Below are 26,043 nucleotides of genomic sequence, written 5' to 3' on the forward strand. Positions count from 1 at the left end.
TTCCGAAGGGCCTGTTCCCGGTTCGTTGCGTAGGCGGTAACCAAATGTTCCCTCTATCGGGATCTCATTTGTCACACAAAGAGAACGGGGAAGAAGGCCGAGCTCTGGGTTAGGAAACACCCCCTTTTTTTCACTTGTTTCCGTCTCGCTTGTCCCAGTCGACCCCAAAGTTTTTACGTGGTAAGTAGTACTATGTAAAGAGAGTGGCTTGTAATGACGATTCTGGGGTCACGCGTTTGGGTGAAAATTACTTTCTTTCTTTAGGGTATTGCCGCATATTGCAGTGTTCACTTACAGATTTTTGTCAGGTACATTAGTTTGCGGAATTGATAGATCTGCGTCAAGAAAGAAAGCAATTGCGTGAACAATTAAAATGAAAGCAAGCGATCCACCCTCTTGTGGTTGTTCCCCAGATTGCCAACACAGCACCAGCCGCAGCAGTCACCAGTGGAAAGAAAGAACAAAAAAAAAAAAAAAACCATCTGAATTCTCTTATCAGAGTTTATCGCACCCCACCCGGAGAAAGATGGCAAACGGATCCGAAAGAGCGGTGCACAAGACCTCGATTATCGCGTCTCCATGATGCGCCCCGCAACCTATGCATGCCACAAGAGGTTGATGCTGATGATGCGGTGTGCACCGGGATGGAAGCCGCGTGCGCCAAGCTGTATCCGTTTGGTTCAATTTTTCGCATTCCATCCCTTGGAGGGCGTAGTGCTATTATGTCTAGTACGTCGTGAGGTGGTAAATTACCTAACGGGGTACTTTTAGAGTACTTACATCATGACCACGTCAGGGGGAGAATGCGCAAGTCAGGGTCGAACATGAGCATACTGTTGCATAGCCCAGCGCATAGACCGCTGGTTCGCAGCTACCCCCACACCCTCTTTTTTGACAGCCCGGACATCGGGAACTAGACGGGATCATTGCGAACTAAGCTTACCTAGGTAGTTTACTGAGGCTGTTTGTGTACACGCCATCGCCGACTGGTCAGCGCCGTGAGCTGTGTCTCTTGCTTTGGGCCTGCCTGCATCTCTTTATCTGCACGTCGCAGACCGGTCTGACGGCGACTACCCGAAATAGGTTGTTGTTGACGTGTCTGAGGTGAGGCGCGGGAAAAAAAAGACGAGAAAGGTGCCTAGCCAACGACGGGCCCGGATAGTCTATGAATAATTTTTATTGCGGTTTTTTTTTCTCCCTTGAATCATACATTTTCGTCTTTTTTTTTTTTTTTTTTTTTTTGGAGCCGACCAAGCTCTCCCCGGATCGAATCCCCTGAGCGGACGATGGTGTGTGGGTGGTTGGGAAAATTTGCATCACATCAGAAATGCTCCGTCCGTTCTCTATCGATGCAGCGGAGACAAATTGGTACTATTTCATGCCTGTAGTGCTATTGTCCAGGAAGATGGCGATGCCACCGTTTTTATATGCCGTAAAACGGTATAGACACACCGACATGCATAGTACATACAAGAAATCGATTTCAGATGCATTCATGACGAAGTAAGCATTAACGACTGAGATATTTTTTTTTATCCATAAACCCCGTCTGTTCTCGTGCCTGGCGTCTTGTGCGGATACGTGCAGCCAGTAGCTCGGATTTTCTGGGAGCGCTTGGTAGGTGCAGCAGCGCAGTGCAGTAGTACTCGCAAAAAGACCCTGGCAGCAGTAGAGGGAAGCAGCCAGGAGATGGTTGGTAGTGGGCCCCACGTCAACTAATTTACTACGGTACAGCGTAGCGACCTACTAGAGTACCGGATCAACAGGCGATGTAACGCTCAAACTGGGACGCCACACTCTTTTTCACCTCGCCAACCCACAAACTTCTTACTCAGGCGTTTCCTCATCTCTAGGCTCGCGACAGGATTTTCGATTCGACACATTATAGAAAATCATCATATTACGCACGACACGACACTAGCCAGAGCTAGTAGGGATTTGTTTCCCGAAGAGCGTGGCTGGTGACTGGCTGACCGTACGGACCGGACCTCGATCCGAGCCTTCCTTCCCCCGCTCTCTCGTGGGCCGTTGTTTGTACTCAGTGGTTACTTGATTTTTGCTTTCCCTTTTTTTTTTTTTTTTTTTTTTTGTCTCTCTGCTTACGTGCGCCCATTGGATGGCAGCTGTGCACCCTGCACATGGACCGAATGCGATTGTTTTTTTTTCTCTTCCAGCCACATCAGCCCGGGTCTACGGTAATAGACCATCATCGTTCAGTGGCCAAATTATTGATCGTTGTCCCCATCTTCTAAATTCCAACGGTTCCAAGTAAGACAGAAGGAAACCCTTTGTCTAGAATAGGTGACCGCCTGCTTGAGAGAAATAATAACAGCAAGCAATAATAAAGACCGCCCCGAGCATTTAAAATAGGCACCACAAAAGATTGGCTTCCACCAATACAACATAAAATACAGTACACATCGAGAGACCTACCTCGATTACCACTCCCAAATCGAGACGGGGTGGCTTATAGAGTGAGGGGGGTGTGCCAAAACATCAGCGCGGGACAGGAAAGAAGGAGGTGTGACGAGCCGGGAGATGGTCAAGCGAGCCACATCTTCCAACGCGATGCAAGCCCTGTCGATGGGTCTTAGCTCTCCACCACAAGGGCTCAAGGGTTTGCACAAACCCTTGCGCTCTTCTGCACCCCGGCCAACATCAGTGACGGTGGATGTGGATTCTCTCGTTGTCCTTCCCCGTCTCTCTGCGTCCTAACCGTGTCACTTCTTGGGACCATGCATTTGCGGGAAGAAATCTCCCTCCTTTGCGCAGAACCGTCTCCATGATGCCCAAGCTGCCCACCCCTGCCTGGTCAAGGAACAACTGACTAGGTGCAAGGGTTGGGGCCGGCGAGCAATGTCGAAGTTGCGGGCTAGATGGGTGATGGACGGCGCCAGAGAACAATAAGAAACCTCTCAGTCCCTGTTTTTGTCCACCACCCTATCTCGACCGCTGAATCTGGTTGGCCCTAATCCCAACTCGAAACTCTATTACGCTGCCATTGATTTGCACTTACTTCTCTATCCGAGCGGTGAGGTCGCAGGTGAAGAATATTATATACTCCTGTATACCATACCCACCACCAGAAAAAAAAAGGAAAAAGGAAAAAAGCAACTCAGAGCCGAGGGGTCGCCGCCGCCTCTAATAACATATACCCTGCCGCGCGGCTGACGGCATCAACTGTCTGTCGCTCACCACACCGAGTCTTGAAAGCGAGCGGTCTACAGACAGCCCTGCAAAGTCAGCCACGACTTTGCCCATAACCATAGCCGGCTGCTACTTTTTTGCTCTTCAGACCGACCTGTCAACTTTTACCATCCCTCGATCGGCGCCTCGAGTCCTTTTGGTAACCTCAGATTACAACGACCGGCAAGGAAAATACAAACCACCCCCAAAGAAATCATCAGCCCCGCGCAGATATATCTCGGCCGTTTCTACTTGGTGGCAGAAAATCGGGGGTCTAGGCTTATCTGACAGGCGGACTCGTATCATCCATTCATTTCGAGAGGCCCCGGTTTGACTGTGCCGTCTGCCGTTACAATACAGGCCAGTCAGTGGACGAGGACTGCCTGCGGACCATCCTACTGGTCCGCCTTGTTTGCTGCACACCATTCGTAGCGCCGTTCGACAGGTCCACGCGCAGCAGGGCCACTCAGCGCCTGTCACACCACACATACAGCTTGCGTACGGTTTGATCGAAGAGATCCGTCACCACCTTTCCTCGGAGCTTGTCAGCACTGCTGGTTCGTAGTCCTCGTTACCCGTCAGCCCAATCTCGGGCTGAAAACAGCAACGCCTCATGCAAGCTCGACGACTGACTGGCTGCCCTTTAGCGAGCGTTCCCCAGATCTTTTGTTAGCTGCTGCACAAGGTTGCATATCTGGCCTGCACGTCATCCTTACCCATCCTTACCCGTCTGTCTATACAGGCAGGAGGAGAACGAAGACGTCCTTTGTTACCACCCAATCCAAAGCATAGGAGCCCAACGAGAGGGCTTGCAACGAACCAGCCCCATTGCATTGCATCCTCCAGGTGTACTGCCAGAGTGGCGGTCGACCAAGTACAAAACTTTTGACATTGCAACCCAACCTAAACCACCCGAAAGAGGTACAGGAACTGCCTCGTGCTGCAGTGCTGTTCAAGTGACATCACGGCCTGGACCCGTGAAAACCAAGGCCCTTCCCCCCAGAAGTATTTTCGACATACTCCCTGCCCGGGGAGAAGTCGTCGAGGTGGCGATCGATACATTTCCGTGGTTTGTCAACGACAGCACTTGTGCACGGTCAAGACAAGACGCCACATCCCTTGGTACCCAGCAGCAGCACCAACAAGAGAAACAGCAATATCAAGATCGAGACCCAGCCATACCGGCCACCCAGGCCCCCGGTGAAGCCAAAGTTGCCGCCGTAGACGGGGAAAAGGCCTGTGGTACTGGCAGCACCAACACAAGCCCCCGCTCCAGCCCCTCAGTACAGGGCACGACGACTGCAGCGACCAGCCCGGGCAGTCACCAATGTACCGAATTTCAGGACCAATCGCAACAGCAGCAGCAGCAGCAGCAAGTCCAAGGGGCATCACACTTGATGTCGCCAAGGAGACCCGAATCAACGACGACTGGCCCTTCCGATAACACGCGCTCGCCCATACAGAGACTGCCGGGCCCTGGCTTGCCAGGCGCACGCCCCGCCGAGCAAGGTCGTGACCAGGTGACCGATAGGCAGGCACATACATCATCGCTGCGATCTGGCCTCGGTCTGCAGCTTCCCCCCATCAGTATGGGCGCCAGTGACGTGCGCAACATACTCAACCCGCTCGACCAGCATCAGAGTCCGGCATTGGGTCTTCATAGGCATTCGAGCATGGCTAGAGGCCTCGATACACCCAGTGTTGAGCGTCCGGCATCTGTTGGCAGCGGGCTAGCACGATCACCGGCGGATGGAGTACCCGCACGCTACTCCACAGGCGCGATGCCGTCGCCATCCTACCCTTTCCCGATTCAGTTGCCTTCCCCATCCACAGTTCGTCCGGAGGAGTCAACATCGCCACACACAACCTCAGCCGCACATCAATGGCAACAGCAGAGGCAACTACCGGCTCTGAGCGCTCCAAATACGCCGCACCAGTCTGGACCCACAAGTCTTCCACCTTCAAGGGAGATGGGCCCGGACAGGACGCAGCGGTCCTTCAGCCTTGCCGGTGGGCCGATGAGCGGCAACAGACCCATAGAATCCGAACAACAACAACAACACACCCTACCTGCGCTTTCACCATCATGGGGTCCTGGCCCCGGAATATCACCCCTCGGCGTACCAAGACGACCATCCCCTGCAGGAGGTCCGTCGGTGCGACATGGGGCCTCTCCGTTTGACAACCGTACTCCGTCGCAACCCCCTAATCGACAAGGCCTGCCACCGCTGGCTACGGACCAACTTAATCCCCCCACGAAGCGATCAAGGGATGACTCGGAATCCGATACTTCAAACTTGTATCGTGGTAGCAGCGAAGAGACATCGGGACTCCCTGGTCCAAGCCGAGGTACATCTCTCTATAACCAAATGCTAAGGCGTGGAGGCGAACCAAGGCAGTCAATGGTCCTGATACCGCAAGGCGGAGGGCAGATTGAATGCACGGTGGATTTGAAGCAAGGTTCGATTGCGGCTGATGAGAAACGGAGGAGGAACGCAGAGGCATCTAAGCGCTTCCGGGAAAGGAAAAAGGATCACAACTTGCAAACGGACCAGGAGCTTCGGGAATCACAGCGACAAAACAGCGCACTGATCCACGAACGGGACTACTGGCGAGAAGAATACCGCCGCGTGCTCAGCATGATGCCACCGGCTATGAGGCACGAGGCAGAGCGCACCGCACCCCCCATGCCCCAGCACCCCAGCGAATCGAGTGGCGATGATCATGGACACTCTCCAATTAGTCAACAGCAGGGAGGGTCTCAGCGCGCCGGTCGGGGGAGCGGCTCCGGGCGTGGCCGTGGTAGGCGTCAGGCCAACCCGCAGTCCTTCATGTCATCACAGACGCCCCAAGGTAGACAGAGCGAGGGGGGTTCCCCGGCTTACAGCGACATGTCGAGCGTGGGACAGGAACCGGCCGCAAGGCGGCGTCGGACGGATGATTATGGCAACTACATGGCCTACGGGACGCCGTCCCAGAGCCCACAGGCCCCCGCGCACATCCTGCCTCATGGGCACTCGGGCACAGCAACGCCCTCGCCACGACCCGTTTCCAACGGTGGCCCGCCTCCACCTGCAGGCCCTCCGCATCCCAGCTTACCACCTCTCAACCCGGGGCCTGGCTTTCTCCCACCGCCCGGAAGCATGTCGTACCGAGGTCCTGCGCACCCAGGCCTACCCGCAGGGACCCCGCCTGCTGCACATTCTCCGCAGCCGCATCCAATGCACCATCTGCCTGGGCAGCCGCCATATCCGCCCATGAGTCGGCCTCCTGTAGAGACACGGTGGGCGACTGGGCCATCGGGCTAGAACTGGGGTGGCCACTATCGACACTTGGCTCCTTCCCCATAACTCCCAAGCGCACTTGAACAGTGTACCATCTCTACCACTACTTTATACCTTCTCGCCCATCGACTTTGCTTAATACTCTACTTCTCGAACCACAATCTGCGCCTTATCCATGCAGCGTTATCCAGCGTTATCCAGCGTTATCTAAAGACATTCTTATTTTTACCGTACGGCATACTTAATACCCTGAAATACCCTAATCTCTTACCTTTCGTCTGCTACTCGCATAAAGTTCTATACCCATTTCCTGTTGATATCGTAGGCTCTCTGTTTCTTTAAACCCGATTACGCTGCATTCGTTGCCAGCTCGAATATGCGAAGACTGCTTACAGAGGTGCTGGCGTGCTGGGTATATCCGCCTTGTTTCCCATACTTGAAGTCTCTTTGCTGGGCTCAGCCAAAAGACCTTGGGCTATCATTGGAGTTATTTTTTTTTTTTTTTTTTTTTCCATCTCTCGCATTCTTGTCCTTGAATAGGCAACTTGAGCCATCAGCTTTCGTTTTTCTGCCCTTGCCTTTGGGCGTGTAAAGATTGAGCATTTTGTCGGGCAACCGGCTTTCTTTATCTGTCGTTTGTATCTAGCCTCCCCATACCATACTCTTTCCCTCGCCTTTACACAGTATATGTTTGCCACATCCCAAAAAAAAAGAAAGAAAGCAACGGAGTCAACGAGCGTCTTGGCTGCTCGTATGTATTTATCCTACTATCTCGACATATCCTTGTGAAGTTTTGTACGTGTGGCTCTGATGAAATTATGTGTTTTATGACAATGCCCAAGGATCTTGGGCAAGAAAATGGGCGTGGTGGGCTGGCGACAGTCACTGACGAAGCAAGAGCCCAGCAAACGGGCCTTGGCCGTCTGTTTTTTTTTTTTTTTTTTTCTTTTTTTTTTTTTGTATTCTCGATGAAGCTGGGATACATGGAGTTTTGACGCAAAGTCATCGTTCCCGAAACATACATGCCCTCCCTGATAGTTTCGTCTAATCATGAGGCGCATACAACCATAATCATTACCCACGACATGGCACATCAGGGGTATAGGTTCCTCCCGCAAGAGACAGCTTTGAACACCCCTGACTCCTCAAACATCTTCAAGAGCGCAGCAAGCTGCAGGTCCGCTCCCTTGGGCGCCAAGAACGACAAGGCCACCGGCAGCCCGACCTCGGTCTCTGTCACCCTGGAGCGCACCTGCACCTGGCCGACGGGCACGGTGGCGTCGGGACAGCCGGAGCAGTAGCTGAGCGAGTAGGCCGAGAACGCGTTCCGGAAAAAGAGATCCTCGGGGCGCGTCCGGGTGGGTACTGCGTCGTCGCGGTACTGCGGCAGCCCCCACGACTGGGGGAACACGACGAGCGGGATCTCGCCGCCGTTCTGGGCCGGCGATGGCAGCAGCTCCTCGTTGACCCAGTCGCGAAACCTGTCAAAGTCGGCGGCGGTCTCGTCGTACTCGGCCTGCGTGACCCCCGCCGCGAACTCGACCCGCGCCTTGAGCAGCGGCTCCAGGTGCGCCGCCTCCCCGCCGTGCCGGGCCCGGTGGTCCCTGTGCAGAGGGGAGACGACGTCTCGCCACAGGTCGGCGTACACGAGCCGCGGGTATATGTCCCGCGTCGCCTTGGCCAGGTCGTCGGCCATGCCTGCCGGGTGCGTCTTGCGCCACACCTCGTGTGGGTTGACGTGCCACCGGGCCTCGCCCGACATTTGCTCCACTCGGCGCAGGACCTCGCTGAAGACGGCCAGGGCTGCCTTGTTCGGGACGTCGGGGAAGTCCTCGGGCGGGAAGAAGCGCACACCTTCGGCGGCGGTGTGGTACGAGTCGGTGAGGACGACGAGGCGGAAGCGCGGGGTGGGTTCCGCCGTTGCCTCGGTTGGGAGGGGTGGTTCTTGGCTCGAGATCATGACACGTGCGACCTTGGCCAGGACCTCGGCCGATCGCGCAAGCGGCCCGACGGTGTCCATGCGCGCGCAGGCGACGATGCCCCTGCTGCGGACGGACCCAAGCGAGGTCCGTAGGCCGTAGACCCCGTTGACCGCGGCAGGGTGTCGGATGCTGCCTCCCGTATCGCCGCCAATGGTGAAATCGAGCCAGGGGTAGGCGGCGCAGGCAGCTGCGGACCCTGACGACGTGCCCGAGGGCTTCTGGAAGCCGTCGCCCCGGGGGTTCCAAGGCACCTCCTCCTCGGAGCGCTCGAGAGGGTCCTGGGCGTCGCAGAGCTGGTCGCAGCGCAGCTTGCCGACGAAGAGGGCGCCCGCTTCAACCAGCTGAGTCACGAATTCGGCCGTCTCGGTGCGCGCCGGGTACGTGTTTGCCCACGCCGAGCTGCCGCATCTCGTCTCCAGGCCTGCGACGTCGATGGTGTCTTTGATGGCGAAGCGGAGCCCGCTCAGGGGCTTATTCAATAGTTCCTCTGATGTAACCGGTTGGCTGTAGGGCACCGGAATACGCTGAGAATAGGTTACGATTAAGCCATCAAGAAACTCATTCGGTGAGGAGGAAGCGTCTCATGAACCTACATCGGAAGAGGTATGCCAGCGGTATGTCACAGACGCTGGTGGGTTATCAACACGCATGACTCCACCTACAAACGCCTTTTGCGTATCACGCTGCAGCTTGAACGCTTGGAGGACTTTTCCGGTGCGGTTTTGGATCACACAAGGACCCTGGGTTTGGTTTTTGGCATCGTCTACGACGGACAACACCCGGTGGGATTTTATGTCTGAGGCAAGTTGCACTTGTCGAGCCGCCCGGAGGATGATGGCTGGTTCGAGGATGTTTAGTTTCAGCGGGCCAGGGGAAATATGTACCATCTCGGCGACGAGCGAACTGGATCACTCACTGTCCGAAAAAGCCGGATCCCATACGTTCTCGTCCGACTCTTCGAGTTGCATCTTTACCTCGAATAGTTCCCGGATACTAAAGTATTCGTCGGGGAAGTTCCACAAGGCAGCGAGAGAGAAGTCGCCATCGCAGCTCGAGTCTGGCGGGATTTGAGCGAGCGGGGAGGACGACGTCTCAAAGTAGTAATCGTCACCGTGAATGGTGAGCACGACGCCGGCGGCATTAGAATTAGACATGGCTGGGGAGGTTTTAGGGGGTTGATGGTGTAAAGGTTCAAAAGAATAAAGGAGTCAAACGGTGGGCGCAATGAATTTTGTCGAGCGGCCCCCAATGGCCAAGCAAGCAGAGATCATCCGACGATGACGACCCCGCATGTTTCGGCGTGGAAGGTGTGCAGTACTATGGAGGCTGCCGGCCCTGAAAGACCTGCTATCTTAGCTTGTTTTTTTGTTAGCGCTGTTGAGGCTGCCGACATTGCAAGCAACAAAGGAGCGAACAGAATTTAGAAAAGCCGCTTTTTTTTTACGTTGAGGATGCTAAACATGAGACATAGCTAGTTCTATTCTAGTTTGTTTATCATTGGACTGGACAGAAAACCGGGGAAAGTACCAGCTGGACTGTTTGGAGAGTGTGGCGGTAGACGGTCTATCTGCAGGTTTTGCTTCTGTGATGATGACAAAGACTAAAATTAAAACCAGCACATTTTTTGGGGTTGAATTCGATTTTCTCCGTTTGGCGATGCCCCGAAAATGAGCATTTATTGCTACCAGTGAAAGCCACGCTGTACTCGTTTCGTTGGTCATGGTCTGGTTGCCTTGTCCCTGGTCAGTCTGAGTGAAAAAGGTGTTTGTCCCATATAAGAGAATTTTAATACGATTGATGGTCGAGGTGGAGATTAAGCTTATATATTCTTTGGACCACAAGCAACTTGAGGCTGAGAGCATATCAATATACTATTTCTATTTTTATCCCCTTTGGACATCTCAAACAGCAGTCAATACAAACATTCGCTTTAACAAATAATACACGCTAACAAAAATGGACAGCTCTAAGCGGCAGTGAGCTTTGACACAATACCAAGTATTTCCTGGGCTGTGATCTTGCCTGCGGGCTTCTGTGGGAAACCTTCGGCGTAGGGCATGCGCTCTTGCTCTAGGTAGGGAAAAAAAAGCAAAATTCGTCTAGTTAGAATAACGACACACACGAACACATGGTCGCCCAAACAAGGAAGAAAAGAAAAACTCACCAAAAAGAATCTTGACCCAGTCCTTCCGGGCATCGCCATTGACACCACCAAATACGCGCAGGTAGAGCGCCGACTCGACGGCGCTGTTCTGCGCGTCGCCAGCGGCCATGGCGAACTTTGGGTTCCTGGCCTTGGCGGCAGCGATGGCGGCGTTCCTGGCGGCGGCGCCCTGGGCGATGGAGATCTTGTCGTCCTTGAAAAAGGTGAGCGTCGTGTCCCAGAGGGTCTTGTTGAAGGAGTGGTTGTCGCCATCGGCCAGGTCGGAGCGTGACAGCGAGCCGTCGTGCTCGAGGATGCCGTGCTTGACGAGGTCGTCGAGGTTGAAGGTGTTTGGGTTGCCCGTCGTCGAGGTGGCAAGGGCCTTGCCGCCCACGATCCTGGTCGCGGCGCCCTCGAGGCCGATGCTCAGCTCCAGTGCCGACACCAGTTGGTCCATCGAGATGTTGGTCCGCGGGATGAAGCCGTGGTTGGCGAGCGTGTTCATCATGGGGCAGGGGCTTCTGCCTGTTGGTAGGGGAGGCTGGTTAGCGTGATGCCTGTGGATTTGAGGGGCCCGAAAGGTCCTGCCCGGCACTTACGGTCGTTGGGGCTGGGGGCCATGAAGGGATGATCATCTCGTGCTTCGATCATGCTCGGGTAGGCCCACGTGAGCGGGACGACGGTGCATAGGAGTGCCGTCAAGGTGCGTGTGGAGACCATTGTGTAGGTAGTTTGTGGGTGAAAGATATTGCTGCTATAGATTGGGTGTACAACGACTGGCTGTTTGTCTCTGATCGATCTGGACGACACAAGAGACGTAACGAGAGGAGCCTGCCAAAGGACGAAGGATTGAAAGAGAAAAAACAAATAGAAAATGAGCAAAAGAAACAGACAAAAGGAGAGAAAGAGAGGGTCGTGAGTCCGGATGGGGATGCTGAGGACATAGTGAAAATTTCTTGCAGAACGGCTAACCTGAAGACATTATGTATATATGTCAGCCCAGGAAACCGTCCTTGTTGGATCTCCGGGGAAACCTTAGCAAATCGTGCAATCGTGTTTGAGGGCCTCATAGGACACATGCACCCGCGCACTGAATACCCAGTTGGGCAGACTAATGCTGGTAGGAGGATAATTCCATTTGACAGGCCATTTGACAGCCATACACAATTACATCACAAAGGGGGCGGCTATGCCCGTAGTGGACTTGCCTCGAGCGCGATGCAGCCCCAGACCCCAAAGAAGCAATCCATGGCTTGTCGATTCAACCCTTGGGAGATTCCATAATTGGTAGCCGCTCACAAGCCCTGCATTTGCTACCTAATGAAAAACCACTTGGCAGGAACCTGACTGGTCAGAATGGTTGCGAGGGAACATCTGAGCCTCTTTCAAGGAGTATGCGCTGTGCGGACCGGCCAGACCTATTCTCACACACGCATAAAAGGACGTGCTACCAAGGTCAAAAAGTTACCTCACAAAACAAGGGCGGAAAACCAGATCCAGTAAGAGGAGGAGCTGAAGTTGGGCGACATGTGGTATTAATGAGAAAAAAAAAGATGCGTGATGATGGGTTTTTTTTTTCCACCCTGTCGTCATGGTCAACAACGATTTGCTCTATTTTTTCTCTAGAGCCTCGAATTAGGATCAGGCTGACAAAGCCATCATTCGGTCTCGGACACATGGTCAAACGCCGTAGGGACCGGATGTCACCTCGCCCGTGGCCACAATTCGCAGCCGACAGACCGCATCGATCAGGTGCCCGAAGCTTTCGTGCATCATGTTCCCCCGCTTGGATGCACGGCACGATAACCTCAGATGTCTAGCCATGACGCCTGATGATTTGAAGATATGCCAGGGGCTGGCTGTTCATGCTGCTACCTGGTCTGATGGTGATATCATGACAACACTGTCTCCTGTTTAGAGAATAGCGAACGCTTAGCAGAGCTTTTCAGAGAAGGGGATTGGTGGTTGGGAGTTTATTGTCCTCACCTCTCACGAATAACATCTCAAGCTTTCGTGACACAGTCTGGCGCAATACAGCTGTTAACAAGCCTATTAAACATTTTGATAGTCATCAGAGTTTCTCACCTTCAGTTCCGACTCATCGTCCTCGTCCTGAATGTAATGTGTTTCTTCGACATCACCGAGGACCAAGTTGCAATGAGAATCGTATGCCTTTTGCGTGCAAGTTATTGATGAGACATTAGTATGCAGATAACAACACGGGCGATCTCCTTTCACCCGCCAACGTCCGGCCCTTATCGGAGAGCACATACATGCAAACGGCCCTTGAGCTCTCTGTCTCCTCGAAGCTTGACAAACACAACCTCGTCCAACAGAAGCCTCACCAAGCCAAAAGGCTCATTGGCTTGAGCCTCACCGCTGTCCGCCATAATTTTGGCCGAGGGAGGTCCTTTTTGAGTGGCTTTTTATCGGCGCAATGCTTCTGGAGTATCCTTGTGTGGCTCCAGGTACTTATTTTCGAGGAGCGACACGTGTTGATCGTTCAGGCTTGAGCGCGTTTGGTTGATGCTCTGCTGTAATGATCCCCTTCAAGCTTGTTGGCGCGGATTCTGAACCCCACCTCAGTGAACCGAGCTATTGTGGCGCGCGAACTACGATGAGACACGTGACTGATTAACTTCACGGGTGAGTGCAGGGTAGGTAACGGTTCATAGAATTGACTTGGCCAACCGTCATAGTAGGTATTCATTTCAAATAGCGCAAAAGGGGTATATTGTATAATTTACATGCTCGCTACTCTGGCAATCTTGGGCAAGCCATCTCAGACTTGCGCTAGCTCTTCCTTTCAGCAACCCCATCACGAGGCACTCGTCCCCTCCAACTTCAAGTCATTCACAACCATGTACCTACTCAATGTAATCCACCCATACCGGAACCATACCATTTGACTCTTGTGAGCCTCGGTCATGGCGCGCCAAGCTGTTCCATAGCTCGCCCCGCCGTCATTGCTACCACCGCCCTCCTGCGCCTTGCCTGGCATCAACGAGTTCATAAACACGAGTCTTTCGGGGCTCTTGGCCTCCGAGACTCCCTGGAGACCCCAGCTCATGGCAAGCGTCATGAACGCGTCGATGATCGAAGCGTATTTGCGCAAAAATGGGACCGAAGTCAAAGTGTAGAGGTCTACGGCCGATCCCGAGGATACAAAGGCTCGCGCGCCGTGGTATAGGGAGATGTGGTTCGGGTGCGACGAGACGCCGCCCTTGTCGAAGGTCACCAGGACGTCGATCATTGCGCCTGCGGCTGGGTTCGGGACAAAGGCGGACGTGAGAAGGCTGGAGATGGCTGTGGCATCCCAAGTCGCTGTCATGGAGTCTTGAAAGGCGCTGTGAAATCATGTCGCGGTTAGCCCCCGACTCAAGCTTCCTGCTGCAGGTTAAGTATCATGATGTAGATTCAAAGAAGCTCATACTCAGACTCGATGACAAAGACGTCGTCCTCGTTGCGCAGGCCCAGGAGCATGCCGCTCTTGACCAGCTCCTTCTTGCGCGTCTCCCCCAACCCGTCTGCGTTGCCGCTGCTCAGGCATAGAATCTTGACGTGGTTGCCAGTCTCAGGGCGCGTGAGTGCAAGCACGGTGGGCGCAAAGAACATGGCCTCGTCGTCAGGGTGGGCGATCAGGAGGCATATGCGCTTGTTGCGTAGCGCCGGGAATCGCGTCGCCGCTACCGATGCTGTGTAAATATACAAACACGGCGCGAGCAGGACCAAAAGCCCGGCCGTCAGTAGAGTCGTCGACATGGTCAAACCGGGCGTTGTGTGTTTTGTTTGGTGAGAGTTGTCTCCGCTGTGCCGTGACGTCTATCCTATCAAGGAGCGCAGTGGACGGCACGGCGCCGCAGGTATAGTTGCGATGTAGGACAGACCCGGTTTCGACGCAGCCTGACAACTGCAACCCTAATTTTCGTTGTTGGGAGCTATGTTACACTTTTGGTGGCGATCATCAGTAAAAACGACACAGCAAACAACATGATTAAGTTCATGCTCCTCCGTCCGTTGGTCGATAAATTGCAGTAACCGACAAAAAGGTGGGGAGAGGGGTATACAAGGGTCCTACTCACTGGGTATGCACGCGACGTCACCTGCTGAGGTACATGGATGCTACTGCATTAGCTTATCCTTTAGCTTGGGAAACGATTTGAAGAAGAACGATCAAACTTCAAAAAAGAGGAGGGGAGAACGAGCTAAAATGAAGTATAGCGAGCATAGATTCGCCAGCCCCCGTTTGTAACACCTCATGACCACTTCATGCCATTCATGTGTCCTCCTCATTTCGACAGTTGATGCCACCTTGCGGTTTAGACGAACAACCCCCTGGTCGGTTCACGACGATCCAGAAGATTGAGTGGTGCGCGGGAAATTATGAGCTTTATTTTACGGCAACGCGCGCAGTATGTACAGAGCATCCCTGTCACCTTTTGTTTTGCATTGGCGAATTGGATTTCATTGATCCGGCCTGGTGTAGATTTTAGACCCCACCTAAATGTAGCCTTCCAGCCGTTTTCCGCAAGCTGGTGGGGCTACGACACATCTCTGTTTGAAATTCAATGGTTGTGTTCATCCGAACCTGCCTGTACAAGTCCTAGCTACCGAATTCGAGCTTAGCCTTGTGCACCAAGCTAGCTGCACACACACCCGGTACTCATCAACTTGAAGACATATATACCAAAAGACACACGAATAGCTTGAGACGACCTCTCGCCAAGCAACCATGGCACGCAAACGCAAGGCAGACCCCGTCAAGATCGAGCTCAAGCAACCAGACCGCTCCGGTCCATCCGACAAAACGCTCCTCGATATCGCCAGCGAGCGCAACCTTTTCCGACAGGCAGACGAAAAGCAAAGGGAGAACGACCTTAAAAAGCATGGATGGTCTGCCGTCGCTGCTGCCGATACTACGGAAGAAGGCGAGGCCGAAAGCCTGTCTCCCCAGGCAGAACGCATCCTAGACACTCTTCTGTGGGGTGTCAGCCTGGCCATGCTGCACTTCACTTTTGATGTTTTGGTTCAAAATCAGTTCGCCATGGAGATCACCTGGCCCAAGGTGTTCACACGAGCCTTCCAAGCTCTCCTTGGTAGGTCTGCTGCGATTCTTGTCGCAACCATATCTCAAGCACACGAGTTCTCCTGTGCTGATTTTTGCGGAACAAACAGTATTTGGCTTCCTTTTCTACAACCTCCACCCACATGTCTCGAACCCAATTTTAGTGCCATTCGTCCCCAGGCAATATCAAAACGGAATCCGACAAGCCGTCTTCTTCGCCGCCAGCACGGCCGCTGGTTGCTATCTCATCCACGTCACCAACGAACATGCCTATCTCGCCGTCATGAAGACGGCACCTTCGATCGGTTGTGTTTGGGTATGGGCTGTGCTCGAGCTCAACCTTTCACTATCGTTGCTCAGTCTTGCCATTACATATGTCTTTTTCAAGTTGGGCGGATACAGTCTCGCATGATAAATTGACTCTATATTACAGCAGCTCCCGTTCCCTGGGAGCCAATTGTGCCATAGCTCTCAGTATACTTCGCACCGAGGAATTATCCTCAGCGACACTCCAACTTCCACGCCCTTTGGGCATCCAGCTATGCGATGTTGGCGAATAATCTTCTGATCGCTCTTCAACAGTTCTGAGCCGAGCACGTGCATACCGCGACACAACATCTTTGGGCGATTCGTTACGTATAGTACTTGTCGCTTCCCCCCAAACTCACAGATGTTGCAAATTCGTGACACCTCGGCACTTGTACTGGGTGTACATCCAAGTGACATACACCTATATGCATGACTGACTAATACTGAACGAATGCATCATCTTGAGCGCATTTTCTTTTATTTCTTTCATGATTGACACTACTCTATGACGAGACGCAACCGATCCGCGGGATACTGGTGCGATATCTGCGGACACACAAAGCTTGTTCATTACGGTATAATGGTATCCCACGGCGTCAATTGTGTTGTGGTGCGACGAGATCCCCGCATCGACTCGACGTACGCAATCCACCATTCGCTATTCGCATAGTCTTGGTTTCCATCCGGTTCTGCTGCACCAATTTGTGGACCACGCCCGCGGCAGATGTCATCTCATTTGTCATCGTCATAAAAGATCATGAAAGGAATATTCCAGGATTTTTCCGGTGCACAAAAGCTGCTTGGTAATGTATAACTGCTGTATGCTTACCGGCTGAGTATTTATTACACGATTATCCAACAAAGCTTCAGTCAACCGTCAGATTATATTCACATCGGCGTATAAGAGTTTATAAAAAGAAATAGCAATTGCACCATGAGAACAGTCGGCGTTTTTCCCGCCTCAGGGGGTCTCGGAGGCAGCACCATCGCTCATCTGCGCAAAATATTCCCCGACGATCATCTCATTATCATCAGTCGTTATCCTGAAAACCAGCCAGCAGAGTACTCGCAAGGCGGTGTTCGTCTTCGCCAAGCATCCTACGAGTCTTCACCCCGGGAGTTGGAGGCATCGTTCAAGGATATTGACGTTTTATTCCTCATATCATACCCAAGCCACGTGCGTGACTACAGGGTCCAGGTTCGTTCAGCCAAGTCCTAAAACAAATGTCATTGGCATTTTGCTCAGACGATGTCCTGCAGGTTCAAATCCCAGCCGTTGACGCAGCTGTGAGGGCTGGCGTCTCTCACATTTTCTATTCATCATTGGCATTTGCCGGGCCCGTCTCGAGTAGCTTGTCCAAGGCCGAAGTGATGCAGGCGCACCTGGTGACGGAGTCTCACCTGAAGTTTATCACGGCCAACAACCCGAAGTTGACTTTTACAGCCATTCGAGAAGGTCTCTACTCGGAGTCGTACCCCATCTACACGGCCTTTTTCGATGCTACAAATCCAAGCTCGGAGATCCACATACCACACAATGGCAAAGGGCCAGGTGTGGCATGGGTCAAGCGGGATGAGCTGGGAGAGGCGACAGCCCGACTGATTGCACACTATGCCGGGGCGACCGTGACGGGCCTGGAGAGCATTGATTTGGAAAATCAAATACTGCTCTTGACTGGCCCGAAAGTGTGGACGCTTGAAGAGACGGTAGAGCAGCTGAGCAAATGTGTGGGTAAACCCATCGCGATTCGCGAGGTCAGCGTGGATGAGTACGTTTCGCAACTACAAGTCACTACGGTCTTTGGAAGCCAAGAAAAGGCGACCACATGGGCCACTGCCTGGGCGGCCATCAAGGCTGGAGAGACTGCGGTGGTCAGTCCATTGTTGGAGCATGTGCTTGGTAGAAAGCCGGAAGACTTTGATGTCACGCTCGAGAACCATTTAGGCGCATCTCACGAATGAATAACAACTCGTCAAGTCTTTGGAACAAAAACCCATAAATTCGCCTGGCCAACTCAACTCCGAGCTAAGTGCAAAAACAAAAAAACATAGACATAAACAGCTACACCGAGCTTACTATATGAGCCATTTGGGCTCTAAAAAGCCACGCAAAAAACACCATGTAATGCAGCAAACCAACCCATTCCAAACACCACTATGTGCACTGACCAAACTGAGACTGGCATCCCGCATTGCAGTGGTCTGCTGTGCTTCCACACCATCCGTACCGCGAACAACACGATCCCCAATGCTTATCGCTGCATGTGACATCTCCACCGCAGCGTCCGTCGGTCGACGCCTTGAGCTTTGAAGTGGCGCCCGGCTTCGGTTTCGGCTTCGGTTTGCTCGGCGCAGTGGCGGCACTGCTGCCGCTACCGCTGGACGCACTGGCCTCACGGTACCAAAACTCGGCAGGGTCCTCTAGGCATTCGCCGACGGTCACGGCCCTCAGGCCCTTCCTGGCGAGAAGCTCGAGCATGAACTGTGTGAGCCGCGTGGAGCTGTTGTAGTGAATGTCGTGGGCCAGCACGATGCTGCCGCCGGCGGCCACGCCGTCCTCGACTTGGCGCTCGGAGCGCTCAATCTCGGTCTGGTAGCGCCAGTCGTCCGAGTCGACGTCCCACGTGACGACGTGGTAGCCGAGCCGCCGCGCCTGCGCCAGGCAGTCGGCGTTGCAGCTGCCGTACGGCGGGCGAAAGTACGTCGGGAACCGCCCGCCCAGCACGTTGGCAAAGGCCTCCTCGGCCCGCACGATCTCGTCCTTGCGGGTGTCGGCGTCGAGCACAGACATGTCCTGGTGCGACCACGAGTGGTGCGCGATCTGGTGGCCCTCGGCCATCATGCGCCGGACCAGGCCGCTCCAAGGTTCGCTCTCCATGGGCCACTGGCCGTTGTTGGCCGTGAGGAAGAAGGTCGCCTTGGCGTTGTGCTGCTTCAGCAGGTTCAGCACCTGCTCGGTGTAGATGCTGGGTCCGTCATCAAACGTCAGGGCTACGACCTTGGACTTCTTGCACTGAGTTATGACCTCGCCTGTTTTTGTGTTGAAGGCGTGGTTTTTGAGCGTTAGCTTTTTCTATTAAATTTGCCCCTTGGGCTACCAGAAGTGGCTTCTCGTGAGACACCTTGATAGTCTTACCATAAGGGACATTCCCGATGAAACTTCGCTCTACATTGCTGGTAGATCCCTTCACACGTCTAAATTGGCATCAAATTGTTAGAATATTCCAGGCACGCACGAAATAACCCTTGAATTCGGGGCCGGCTGCGGGCAGAGCCTTACCTCTTGACCATGCCTTTGCGACGGTTTACGCCAAATCCGGCCCTAACATCGTACGCTGCCACGGTGTCGCATAACAACAGCAGCCCGAGCAGGCCACAAACCAAGCTTGTGATTCTTTGCTTCATTGTCTGCGGGCCTGTCCGAGAGAGACGAGATCGTGTCAAATCTGCAAGGCTTCCTCTCTGGGATGTGCGAAGAAGCAATATAAGGGTCTTATGGGAAGAAGATTGATCTGCGCCCTTGCTTCGGCCTCGAGATCTTTGGGGTTTCTCTCTTGGGGCGACGGGGTGAAAGTAAAATACAGAAACGGGGAAAGTTGCACACGGCGAGGCTTTGAGGGCATCGTCGGCCTTTTCCCCCGTCGACGGCCATGGCTTTGACAAAGCATCTGCATGTTGCTTTGTTATCCGGGGCCAAGTACGAAAACAAAAACGCCAACGCAAATAGCAATCGCAACTACAGCTGTGACAAACGACAAAGGCATGAAAGTGGCGGTCGCCTTATCGCATCTCCGATTGTCTCACTACAGCTACAGACTTTTTTCTGCTCTTCAGAAAAAAATAAGAAGAGATCTCCTAGTGCGAAGGGAGCGCCAAGCCACACGACATGGTAGAGCAAGCAGAGCGGAGGGCGGCTGTCTAAAATTATCATGGTTCATGCGTGTACTTACTCAACTGTTCTCTTCAGCACGCAAAAAAGTCCGATGTAGAAATTCCCAGGTTACAATAGTGAGAGGGCTGAGCAGAGCTAGCGACAAGGCGGCTCGGGGGGCGTAGGTGGCGTCGAATCACCAGTGCTATCATTTGGTTTGGACAAGAAGTGACTGGTAGAAGCTGAGGAATGGAGGTGATCCAGAAGTCCCCGAAAAGAAAATAGACCTGGAAACAAAAGCACTAGGCCAAGACCATGGGCCTCCAAATTAGAAAAAAAAAGAGAAATAAAAAAAACGACAGGAACTACTTGCTCTTCTGTTCATTAACCACAAAGACTATTAGTTCCGGATGGGGCCAATCGATCACATCATTGCGATCCATTGTCATTTATCGTACATTAGTCTCAATACCAACCACCAACTACCGGTAGAGAGGGTAGAATATTTATCACTTCATCTAACAGTCTTTCATCTGCACACTTAATTTGCGCTGCAGGAGGGCGTGCTATACATCGATATTTTCGGCGGCAAGTAATCAGACAAGTCAAACTGGAGCCTAGATCTCTCTTTTGCTGCCCAACCAACATTACATGGATACACGAGCTCGGAACGATCCCTCAAAGATCCGAAGATGTTTGCCCAGATACATCCAGAACAAAAGCCACAACGCACTTTCATCAGGGTCTAGGCCTCATCTAGGATCCGGACGTGACACGGCTTGGCATATTTCAGGAGATGGGCCGCAAATTCTCTTGTTGCTGCACATGGAGACTGAGTGGTGGAGATGAGTGGCACGTCGGTTTGCTATCGTCTTTATTCATCCACTATCCATGGTTGATTCCAGATCGCTGTATAGAGACCTGCTTCTATCATCGGCTGATATTCCACTGACTGCGAGGCCGGTATGGAGCCATCATTTCAATTCCTTTCATTAATCTGCTTCTGATGATAGCATCTCCAACCTGTTGCTCATAACCGTGTGCGTTCTCTTTCAGACCTCAAGAGATCATAACGCAAGATGCTTTGCAGTAATACATCGGCTCCCAAGGCACAGTCCTCGGGACTAGTATATTCTTCGGGGTTGTGACTGACACCATCCCGGCATGGGACAAATATCATGCTTGCCGGACATCTTCGGCTTGCAAATACCGTGTCGTGGCCCGCGCCGCTCGTCATATCTCGGATCAAGCCTTGGGGGTTCTCGAGGCCCCTCGCTTCAAGCACAGACATGGCTGAGGCTCGCACAGTTTCAATACAGTCTGGGTGAAATTTGGTTGCTTCCGAGACGCTGTCCGTCTTCCAAGTAATTGAGAATGCATCGTTCCTCCCAGGGGTTGCTCCGGCGAGAAGCTGTGATTTGGATCCAGGAGGATCAATACCCTTGGACAGCAGATCAAAGTCTCGTTTGAGATCTGCTTCCAGGGCGTCCAGGGTTGAGTCCTGAGGCGCACGAATATCCAAGCTCACGCGGACATGGCCCGGGATGGTATTTACAGAACCAGGCTCCAGTTCAACGATTCCGGTGGACGCAAGGGCTCCGTGGGAAGTAGCCAGCGCATGCGAGTGGACGATGAAGCGAGAAGCCAAGAGCATGGCATCGGCTCTTGCAGAAAATGGCGTCGTGCCCGTGTGTGCATCTGTGATGTTTAGTATCAATGATCAATACAGGCAAGTAATACGTAAGGCTGCTTAAGGGGGGTGGGGTCTTACCGCGACCATTAATCTCAACGGTAAACCACCTATATGCCTGTACACCCTGGACAACACCAATCTTGAGGTTGTTTGCCTCTAATATCGGGCCTTGTTCGATATGCAGCTCGAAATGGGCCGCCATCGGAACACTGGCGAAGCTGGAAGGGATTTCGCCCAGGTAACCAATTCTTTGAAGCTCCGACCTCATCGTAGCCTTACCGTCGCCGACTTCTTGCAGATTGTGGGCTTGGTCTAGATCGAAGACCTCGGCCCAAGCTCCAGAGGCGACCATACTCACGGGGAACCGGGCTCCTTCCTCACTGTCAGGAATATTGTCATCAGCCAGTTGCCTCCCTTTCAAAGTCCCAAATCAGGTCAATGCCTTCTCCACGGCTGGCCACCGAGTGCCACTCACTTGGTCCAGTTGACAACCCCAACCGGAAAATTAGTCTCAATTTTGTTCTCTTTCAGCACCCGCAACATTTCGATGCCGGCCATTATTCCAAGGATGCCGTCGTACCTTCCCCCGGTTGGCTGCGTGTCCAGATGCGACCCCGCAAAAGTGGTCGCCCAGTGATAACCAGGACGGCATTGCCTGCTGGCAAAGATGTTGCCCATCGAGTCGACCTTGACAGTACAGCCGAGGTCTTTGACGGTCTCGACGAACCAGTCGCGCACCTGCTTGTCAGAGTCTGAGAGGGCGAGGCGCGACATGCCCGTCTCTGTCGGGCCGCTGCGGGGAGTCTAATGGTTAGAACCGTCTTTGTTGATGAGGTCGGGCAGTGAACTCATTTCTAGGCCGGCCCACCTTCCCCAGCGTTTCCCTGTGCCCCAGGCGCAGGTATCGTGGAGCGTCTTCATCATTCGTTCTTGGTTGACCTTGAGACTGGCAATTTCATCTTTGCTCATCTTGCTCAATTTCAGTATCCGACTCCGACATGGCGATGCATGGAAATGTCGACTTGGCCCAAATCGACATTTCCGTGCTGTGGACACCTGGGAGGGACGTGACCGTGCCGTGGAACATGGTGTGAGGCCAACGCAGAGTGCCCTAGGTCTGTATCTATAAACAACCGACATTTTTAATTCGCAAGGACATTCTCAAAGAAAGACATGCGCAAAGGTTTGGCGATTATGGTTCAAGGTGAGTTTGGGAGTTCGGATAGTGACCGAGAAAGTACATGACTGAAGTGAATGGCGAAAGCCCGGACTAGACTAGCTCAACGGGTGAGATAGGGTGACAATGCCGATGTGAGTGCCAAGTGCGGGGAAACGATAAGCTGGGCAGGAACAGGCTCCTAAGGAGTGTTTGCATCGGATGGACGATCCGGAATTGAAATTGGTAGCTGTCTTGTGTGTGTGTGTGTGTGTGTGTGTGTCTTGTTTCAATTTCCGAGAAGGGAAAGAATGGTTTGATTCTCACCGAGAAAAATCACCATCGGGCATGCACATGGACGAAATGTTTTTACACACACCTTGACACTCATCCCACTGTTGAAGAAATGGAGATTGTGACGCCAAGTTGCATCTGCTTATTTACATACTCAAAAATCAACGAAACACCTACAAACAGCTGCATCAGTATAAACCCCAAAACAAATACATTAACACAGATGGCGTCCCCACGTCATCCACAATCTACAGCTTCGCCTTGCCCACCCCAAGCGCGTTCCAGTCCTCCCGGGTAAAAGGAACATATCTGTTCCCCTTACCACCGTCCTCTATCCACCATATCTCATCGCCAGCCTTGACCTTGTCTGGATCCACGCCCTCGGCCTTGAGCGGCTGCTTGTTCTGCTTGTTGTTGTGCGAAGCCGAGATGACTGCGATATGGCGCAGGAAGATGGGGACCGCGTACTTGGGGAGGTGCTTCCTCGCGTGCGCCAGGAAGGCCGCCGTGTCAAAGGACGCCTTCTTTTCGGGCTCGATGTAGATGGCCGCTGCGCCTGCCCTGCCGTCGTGATTGGGCAATTGCACGCCGTAGACGTTGGCCTCCACGACGCCCGGGAAGTTGCCGAGCACCTCGCCGACCTCGGCGGTGGAAACGTTCTCGCCCTTCCAGCGGAAGGTATCTCCAAGCCTGCACATATCATTACTGTCGGTTAGCCGTGCTCATATCAGCTCTGATGACGAGGAGGGTCGCCTAATTACCTGTCCATAAAGTACCACCTGCCGTCGTTGTCGCGGCGCAAGGCGTCGCCGGTTCGGTAGTAAGTGTCTCCCTTTTGAAAAACGTCGCGTACGAATTTCTTGTCAGTGGCTTCGGGGTTGTTAAAGTACCCCGGGAAGGTCCTCTCTCCTGGGATGCGGAGGAGAATCTCGCCACCCTCGTCGTAAGGCACGCGGTAGGCGAAACCCGTCTTTGGGTGTCTGGCTATGTCACCCGTGTCTGTGTCGATTGCGACCGGCACGTATAGGTGGTGGTACTTCCACCTCAGAATAGCCCCATGGTGACCCACCGCGTGGGCCAGGAAGTCGCCCCTGCAGTGATTGTCGAGCGGGAAAACACCTTCTGTGCTGTTGAAGAACTCGTGGATGCACTCGATGCCGAAGCGATCGCGGAAACGCTTCCAGACGTCTGGCCTGAGTCCATTCCCGTAGATCACCTTGATGTTGTGCTCCTTGTCAAGCGGCGAAGGTGGCTGTGCCAGCAAGTACCGCAACGTCTCGCCGACGTACACAAAGGCGTTTGCGCGAGACTCACGAACGTCTTCCCAGAACCTGGAAACGCTGAACTTGGGAGCAACGCATATAGTTGTCCCGGCGAGGATCTGACTCATCATAGTGATGCCTCCAGTGCCGTGATAGTAAGGCATGCAGTCGTAAAACCGTATGTTTGCGTTGGCCTCCTTGTCAGAGCTGTTGAGGTAACTAACTCCAGCTTTGGTGGTGCAACCGTTGATGTACACCGGAGCCACTGGTAATACGCAAGCTTTGGGCATTCCTGTCGTGCCGCTTGTGTAAAACAGGCCTGCGGCCCAATCTGGCTTGATATCCTTTCGGTATTCCTCTCCAGGTCGAGCGGGCTCCAGCCCTGCAATATGATGACGGTAGTCATCGAGCCTCAAGACCGTAAAGCCCTCCGTGTTCAAATCCTCTTGGATATCCGAGATGCTCTTCTCAGTTTGCGGTGGGACATCTACCAAGATGAGTTTGGCGGTGCTGATCTTCAAACAGTGCAGCAACGGCTTCGACGCCAGGTTGTGATTTATCATGGCTGGTGCCGCTCCGATGGAAGTCAGAGCCAGCCACACCATGATGAATTCGGGGGAGTTGCCCATGAAGAGCGCAACAAAATCCTTGGGTCTGACTCCCTGGGCCAGGAACCACTGGGCGAACCGATTGGTGCCATCGTAAAGCTGCTGCCATGTCAAGGAGCCCTCCCGAGTCCAGATTGCCTCTGCATTGGGCTTTTGTCTGACGACGTCCTCAAACAAGTAGTACGCTGACAACTTCTTGGACTTGACTTGAATTGGGGTTATTGTGGTTAGTGAACGAAGTATGGTAAGTCGTATAACAGCTCGCACGGGCTTTCTGTCCTACCTCCTTCTTCGAAGTACTTGAGCAGTCTTCGACGGGCAAAGATTGATTTGAGATCCTTGCTCACGTGGAACTTGGCATCCAGATATGCCAGTCCAGCGGTTGTTGCGGCAGTGCCGGCTGCAGCGATAGCTAGATAGGTTACAAATTACATGTCAGTTTATCAGTGAGGTTAAAATAAGGTTTGTTTCTCTTCGTTAAATGGCTTTTTATCGTTCTTACCGAGCTCCATGCTAAAAGCAGACTGGTTGTTTTGTGAGTAGATATATGTCTGCTGTTCTCAAGAAGGCTGCGTTCTCATCAAGTCAATCTCCAATAGAAAGGCCAACAGCTAGCTGCCTGACCAAGTTCAAAATGAAACCAAAACCGTGCGCAGATTCATTCGCAAGACACGGACAGAAGTGAGTACAAACTCTATGCCAAAAGTCGACAATTTAAGTTGAGGAGACACCGGGAAAGTTAGGAAAGGGAAGTTCATCCAATTTGAATCTTTGTCTAATCTCTAGAATTAGGTACCGAAACTCAAGGTAACGAAGCACGACCAGACGGCTCAACGCGGCGCCATCTTTCTCCGACATAGCCAAGGGGGCGGGGACCCATGGGGGAGGAGCCTTGGGGTGACTGGGGTTGTCGGGTTCTGGGTACTACGGCTTGTACGGATTGAATGCTCGGCACCGGCTTCAGTTTTCGGCAAAACATTGTGGCTGCGGGCAGAATCCGCTGCCAGTGAGCGTCGCTATTTTAGCACTACAGTACGGTAAGGTAGGCCCATCCGGCTATCTACTTCCAGGACAGGTTAGTTGACTCGGTTTCACAGTGGAGCCTCGGTAGATGCAACCTTTTGGTGTCTGTGGAGGGAGATTTCCAGGTAAGTAATGTTGAATCGAAAAGAGAAAAAAAAAACACTATG

General features: G+C 53.1%; 11 protein-coding genes across 11 annotated transcripts; 4 read left to right on the forward strand and 7 right to left on the reverse strand.

Annotated features, from left to right (window-relative positions):
- The first annotated feature begins 2,068 nt into the window (after nucleotides 1-2,068).
- On the forward strand, nucleotides 2,069-2,653 carry MGG_15120 (uncharacterized protein). Its single transcript, XM_003712473.1, has 2 exons — nucleotides 2,069-2,268; nucleotides 2,348-2,653. The coding sequence occupies exons 1-2, from the start codon at nucleotides 2,117-2,119 to the stop codon at nucleotides 2,592-2,594; spliced, it is 399 nt and encodes a 132-aa protein (XP_003712521.1). The 5' UTR covers nucleotides 2,069-2,116; the 3' UTR covers nucleotides 2,595-2,653.
- Nucleotides 2,654-5,068: 2,415 nt separating this feature from the next.
- MGG_05016 (uncharacterized protein) lies at nucleotides 5,069-5,368 on the forward strand (the record flags this gene model as incomplete). Its single annotated transcript, XM_003712474.1, has 1 exon — nucleotides 5,069-5,368. The coding sequence occupies one exon, from the start codon at nucleotides 5,069-5,071 to the stop codon at nucleotides 5,366-5,368; it is 300 nt and encodes a 99-aa protein (XP_003712522.1).
- A 2,195-nt stretch (nucleotides 5,369-7,563) lies between these two features.
- On the reverse strand, nucleotides 7,564-9,606 carry MGG_05017 (uncharacterized protein; the record flags this gene model as incomplete). Its single annotated transcript, XM_003712475.1, has 3 exons — nucleotides 7,564-8,976; nucleotides 9,046-9,290; nucleotides 9,369-9,606. The coding sequence occupies 3 exons, from the start codon at nucleotides 9,604-9,606 to the stop codon at nucleotides 7,564-7,566; spliced, it is 1,896 nt and encodes a 631-aa protein (XP_003712523.1).
- Nucleotides 9,607-10,260: 654 nt separating this feature from the next.
- MGG_16840 (uncharacterized protein) lies at nucleotides 10,261-12,192 on the reverse strand. The gene is made up of 3 exons (XM_003712476.1): nucleotides 11,195-12,192; nucleotides 10,617-11,120; nucleotides 10,261-10,522 (listed from the first exon to the last, which is right to left on the reverse strand). Exons 1-3 carry the CDS (start codon nucleotides 11,313-11,315, stop codon nucleotides 10,419-10,421), a joined length of 729 nt encoding a protein of 242 aa, XP_003712524.1. The 5' UTR covers nucleotides 11,316-12,192; the 3' UTR covers nucleotides 10,261-10,418.
- Nucleotides 12,117-13,164, reverse strand: MGG_16841 (uncharacterized protein). Its single transcript, XM_003712477.1, has 4 exons — nucleotides 12,869-13,164; nucleotides 12,681-12,767; nucleotides 12,582-12,618; nucleotides 12,117-12,505 (listed from the first exon to the last, which is right to left on the reverse strand). The coding sequence occupies exons 1-4, from the start codon at nucleotides 12,983-12,985 to the stop codon at nucleotides 12,459-12,461; spliced, it is 288 nt and encodes a 95-aa protein (XP_003712525.1). The 5' UTR covers nucleotides 12,986-13,164; the 3' UTR covers nucleotides 12,117-12,458.
- A 115-nt stretch (nucleotides 13,165-13,279) lies between these two features.
- On the reverse strand, nucleotides 13,280-14,651 carry MGG_05020 (N-acetylglucosaminyl-phosphatidylinositol de-N-acetylase). The gene is made up of 2 exons (XM_003712478.1): nucleotides 14,029-14,651; nucleotides 13,280-13,942 (listed from the first exon to the last, which is right to left on the reverse strand). Exons 1-2 carry the CDS (start codon nucleotides 14,355-14,357, stop codon nucleotides 13,414-13,416), a joined length of 858 nt encoding a protein of 285 aa, XP_003712526.1. The 5' UTR covers nucleotides 14,358-14,651; the 3' UTR covers nucleotides 13,280-13,413.
- A 676-nt stretch (nucleotides 14,652-15,327) lies between these two features.
- On the forward strand, nucleotides 15,328-15,947 carry MGG_05021 (uncharacterized protein; the record flags this gene model as incomplete). Its single annotated transcript, XM_003712479.1, has 2 exons — nucleotides 15,328-15,691; nucleotides 15,841-15,947. 2 exons carry the CDS (start codon nucleotides 15,328-15,330, stop codon nucleotides 15,945-15,947), a joined length of 471 nt encoding a protein of 156 aa, XP_003712527.1.
- Nucleotides 15,948-16,903: 956 nt separating this feature from the next.
- Nucleotides 16,904-17,931, forward strand: MGG_05022 (uncharacterized protein; the record flags this gene model as incomplete). Its single annotated transcript, XM_003712480.1, has 2 exons — nucleotides 16,904-17,167; nucleotides 17,230-17,931. 2 exons carry the CDS (start codon nucleotides 16,904-16,906, stop codon nucleotides 17,929-17,931), a joined length of 966 nt encoding a protein of 321 aa, XP_003712528.1.
- Nucleotides 17,932-18,124: 193 nt separating this feature from the next.
- Nucleotides 18,125-19,374, reverse strand: MGG_05023 (chitin deacetylase 1; the record flags this gene model as incomplete). Its single annotated transcript, XM_003712481.1, has 3 exons — nucleotides 18,125-18,999; nucleotides 19,106-19,164; nucleotides 19,250-19,374. 3 exons carry the CDS (start codon nucleotides 19,372-19,374, stop codon nucleotides 18,125-18,127), a joined length of 1,059 nt encoding a protein of 352 aa, XP_003712529.1.
- An 872-nt stretch (nucleotides 19,375-20,246) lies between these two features.
- MGG_05024 (N-carbamoyl-L-amino acid hydrolase) lies at nucleotides 20,247-22,804 on the reverse strand. The gene is made up of 4 exons (XM_003712482.1): nucleotides 22,402-22,804; nucleotides 22,009-22,326; nucleotides 21,612-21,913; nucleotides 20,247-21,538 (listed from the first exon to the last, which is right to left on the reverse strand). Exons 1-4 carry the CDS (start codon nucleotides 22,671-22,673, stop codon nucleotides 20,871-20,873), a joined length of 1,560 nt encoding a protein of 519 aa, XP_003712530.1. The 5' UTR covers nucleotides 22,674-22,804; the 3' UTR covers nucleotides 20,247-20,870.
- A 271-nt stretch (nucleotides 22,805-23,075) lies between these two features.
- On the reverse strand, nucleotides 23,076-25,685 carry MGG_05025 (fatty acid transporter). Its single transcript, XM_003712483.1, has 4 exons — nucleotides 25,356-25,685; nucleotides 25,137-25,265; nucleotides 23,745-25,059; nucleotides 23,076-23,673 (listed from the first exon to the last, which is right to left on the reverse strand). Exons 1-4 carry the CDS (start codon nucleotides 25,363-25,365, stop codon nucleotides 23,232-23,234), a joined length of 1,896 nt encoding a protein of 631 aa, XP_003712531.1. The 5' UTR covers nucleotides 25,366-25,685; the 3' UTR covers nucleotides 23,076-23,231.
- Nucleotides 25,686-26,043: the final 358 nt, after the last annotated feature.

The sequence above is a fragment of the Pyricularia oryzae genome, chromosome 3 (assembly GCF_000002495.2).
Source record: "Pyricularia oryzae 70-15 chromosome 3, whole genome shotgun sequence".
In the NCBI taxonomy this organism is placed as follows: Eukaryota; Fungi; Ascomycota; class Sordariomycetes; order Magnaporthales; family Pyriculariaceae; genus Pyricularia; species Pyricularia oryzae.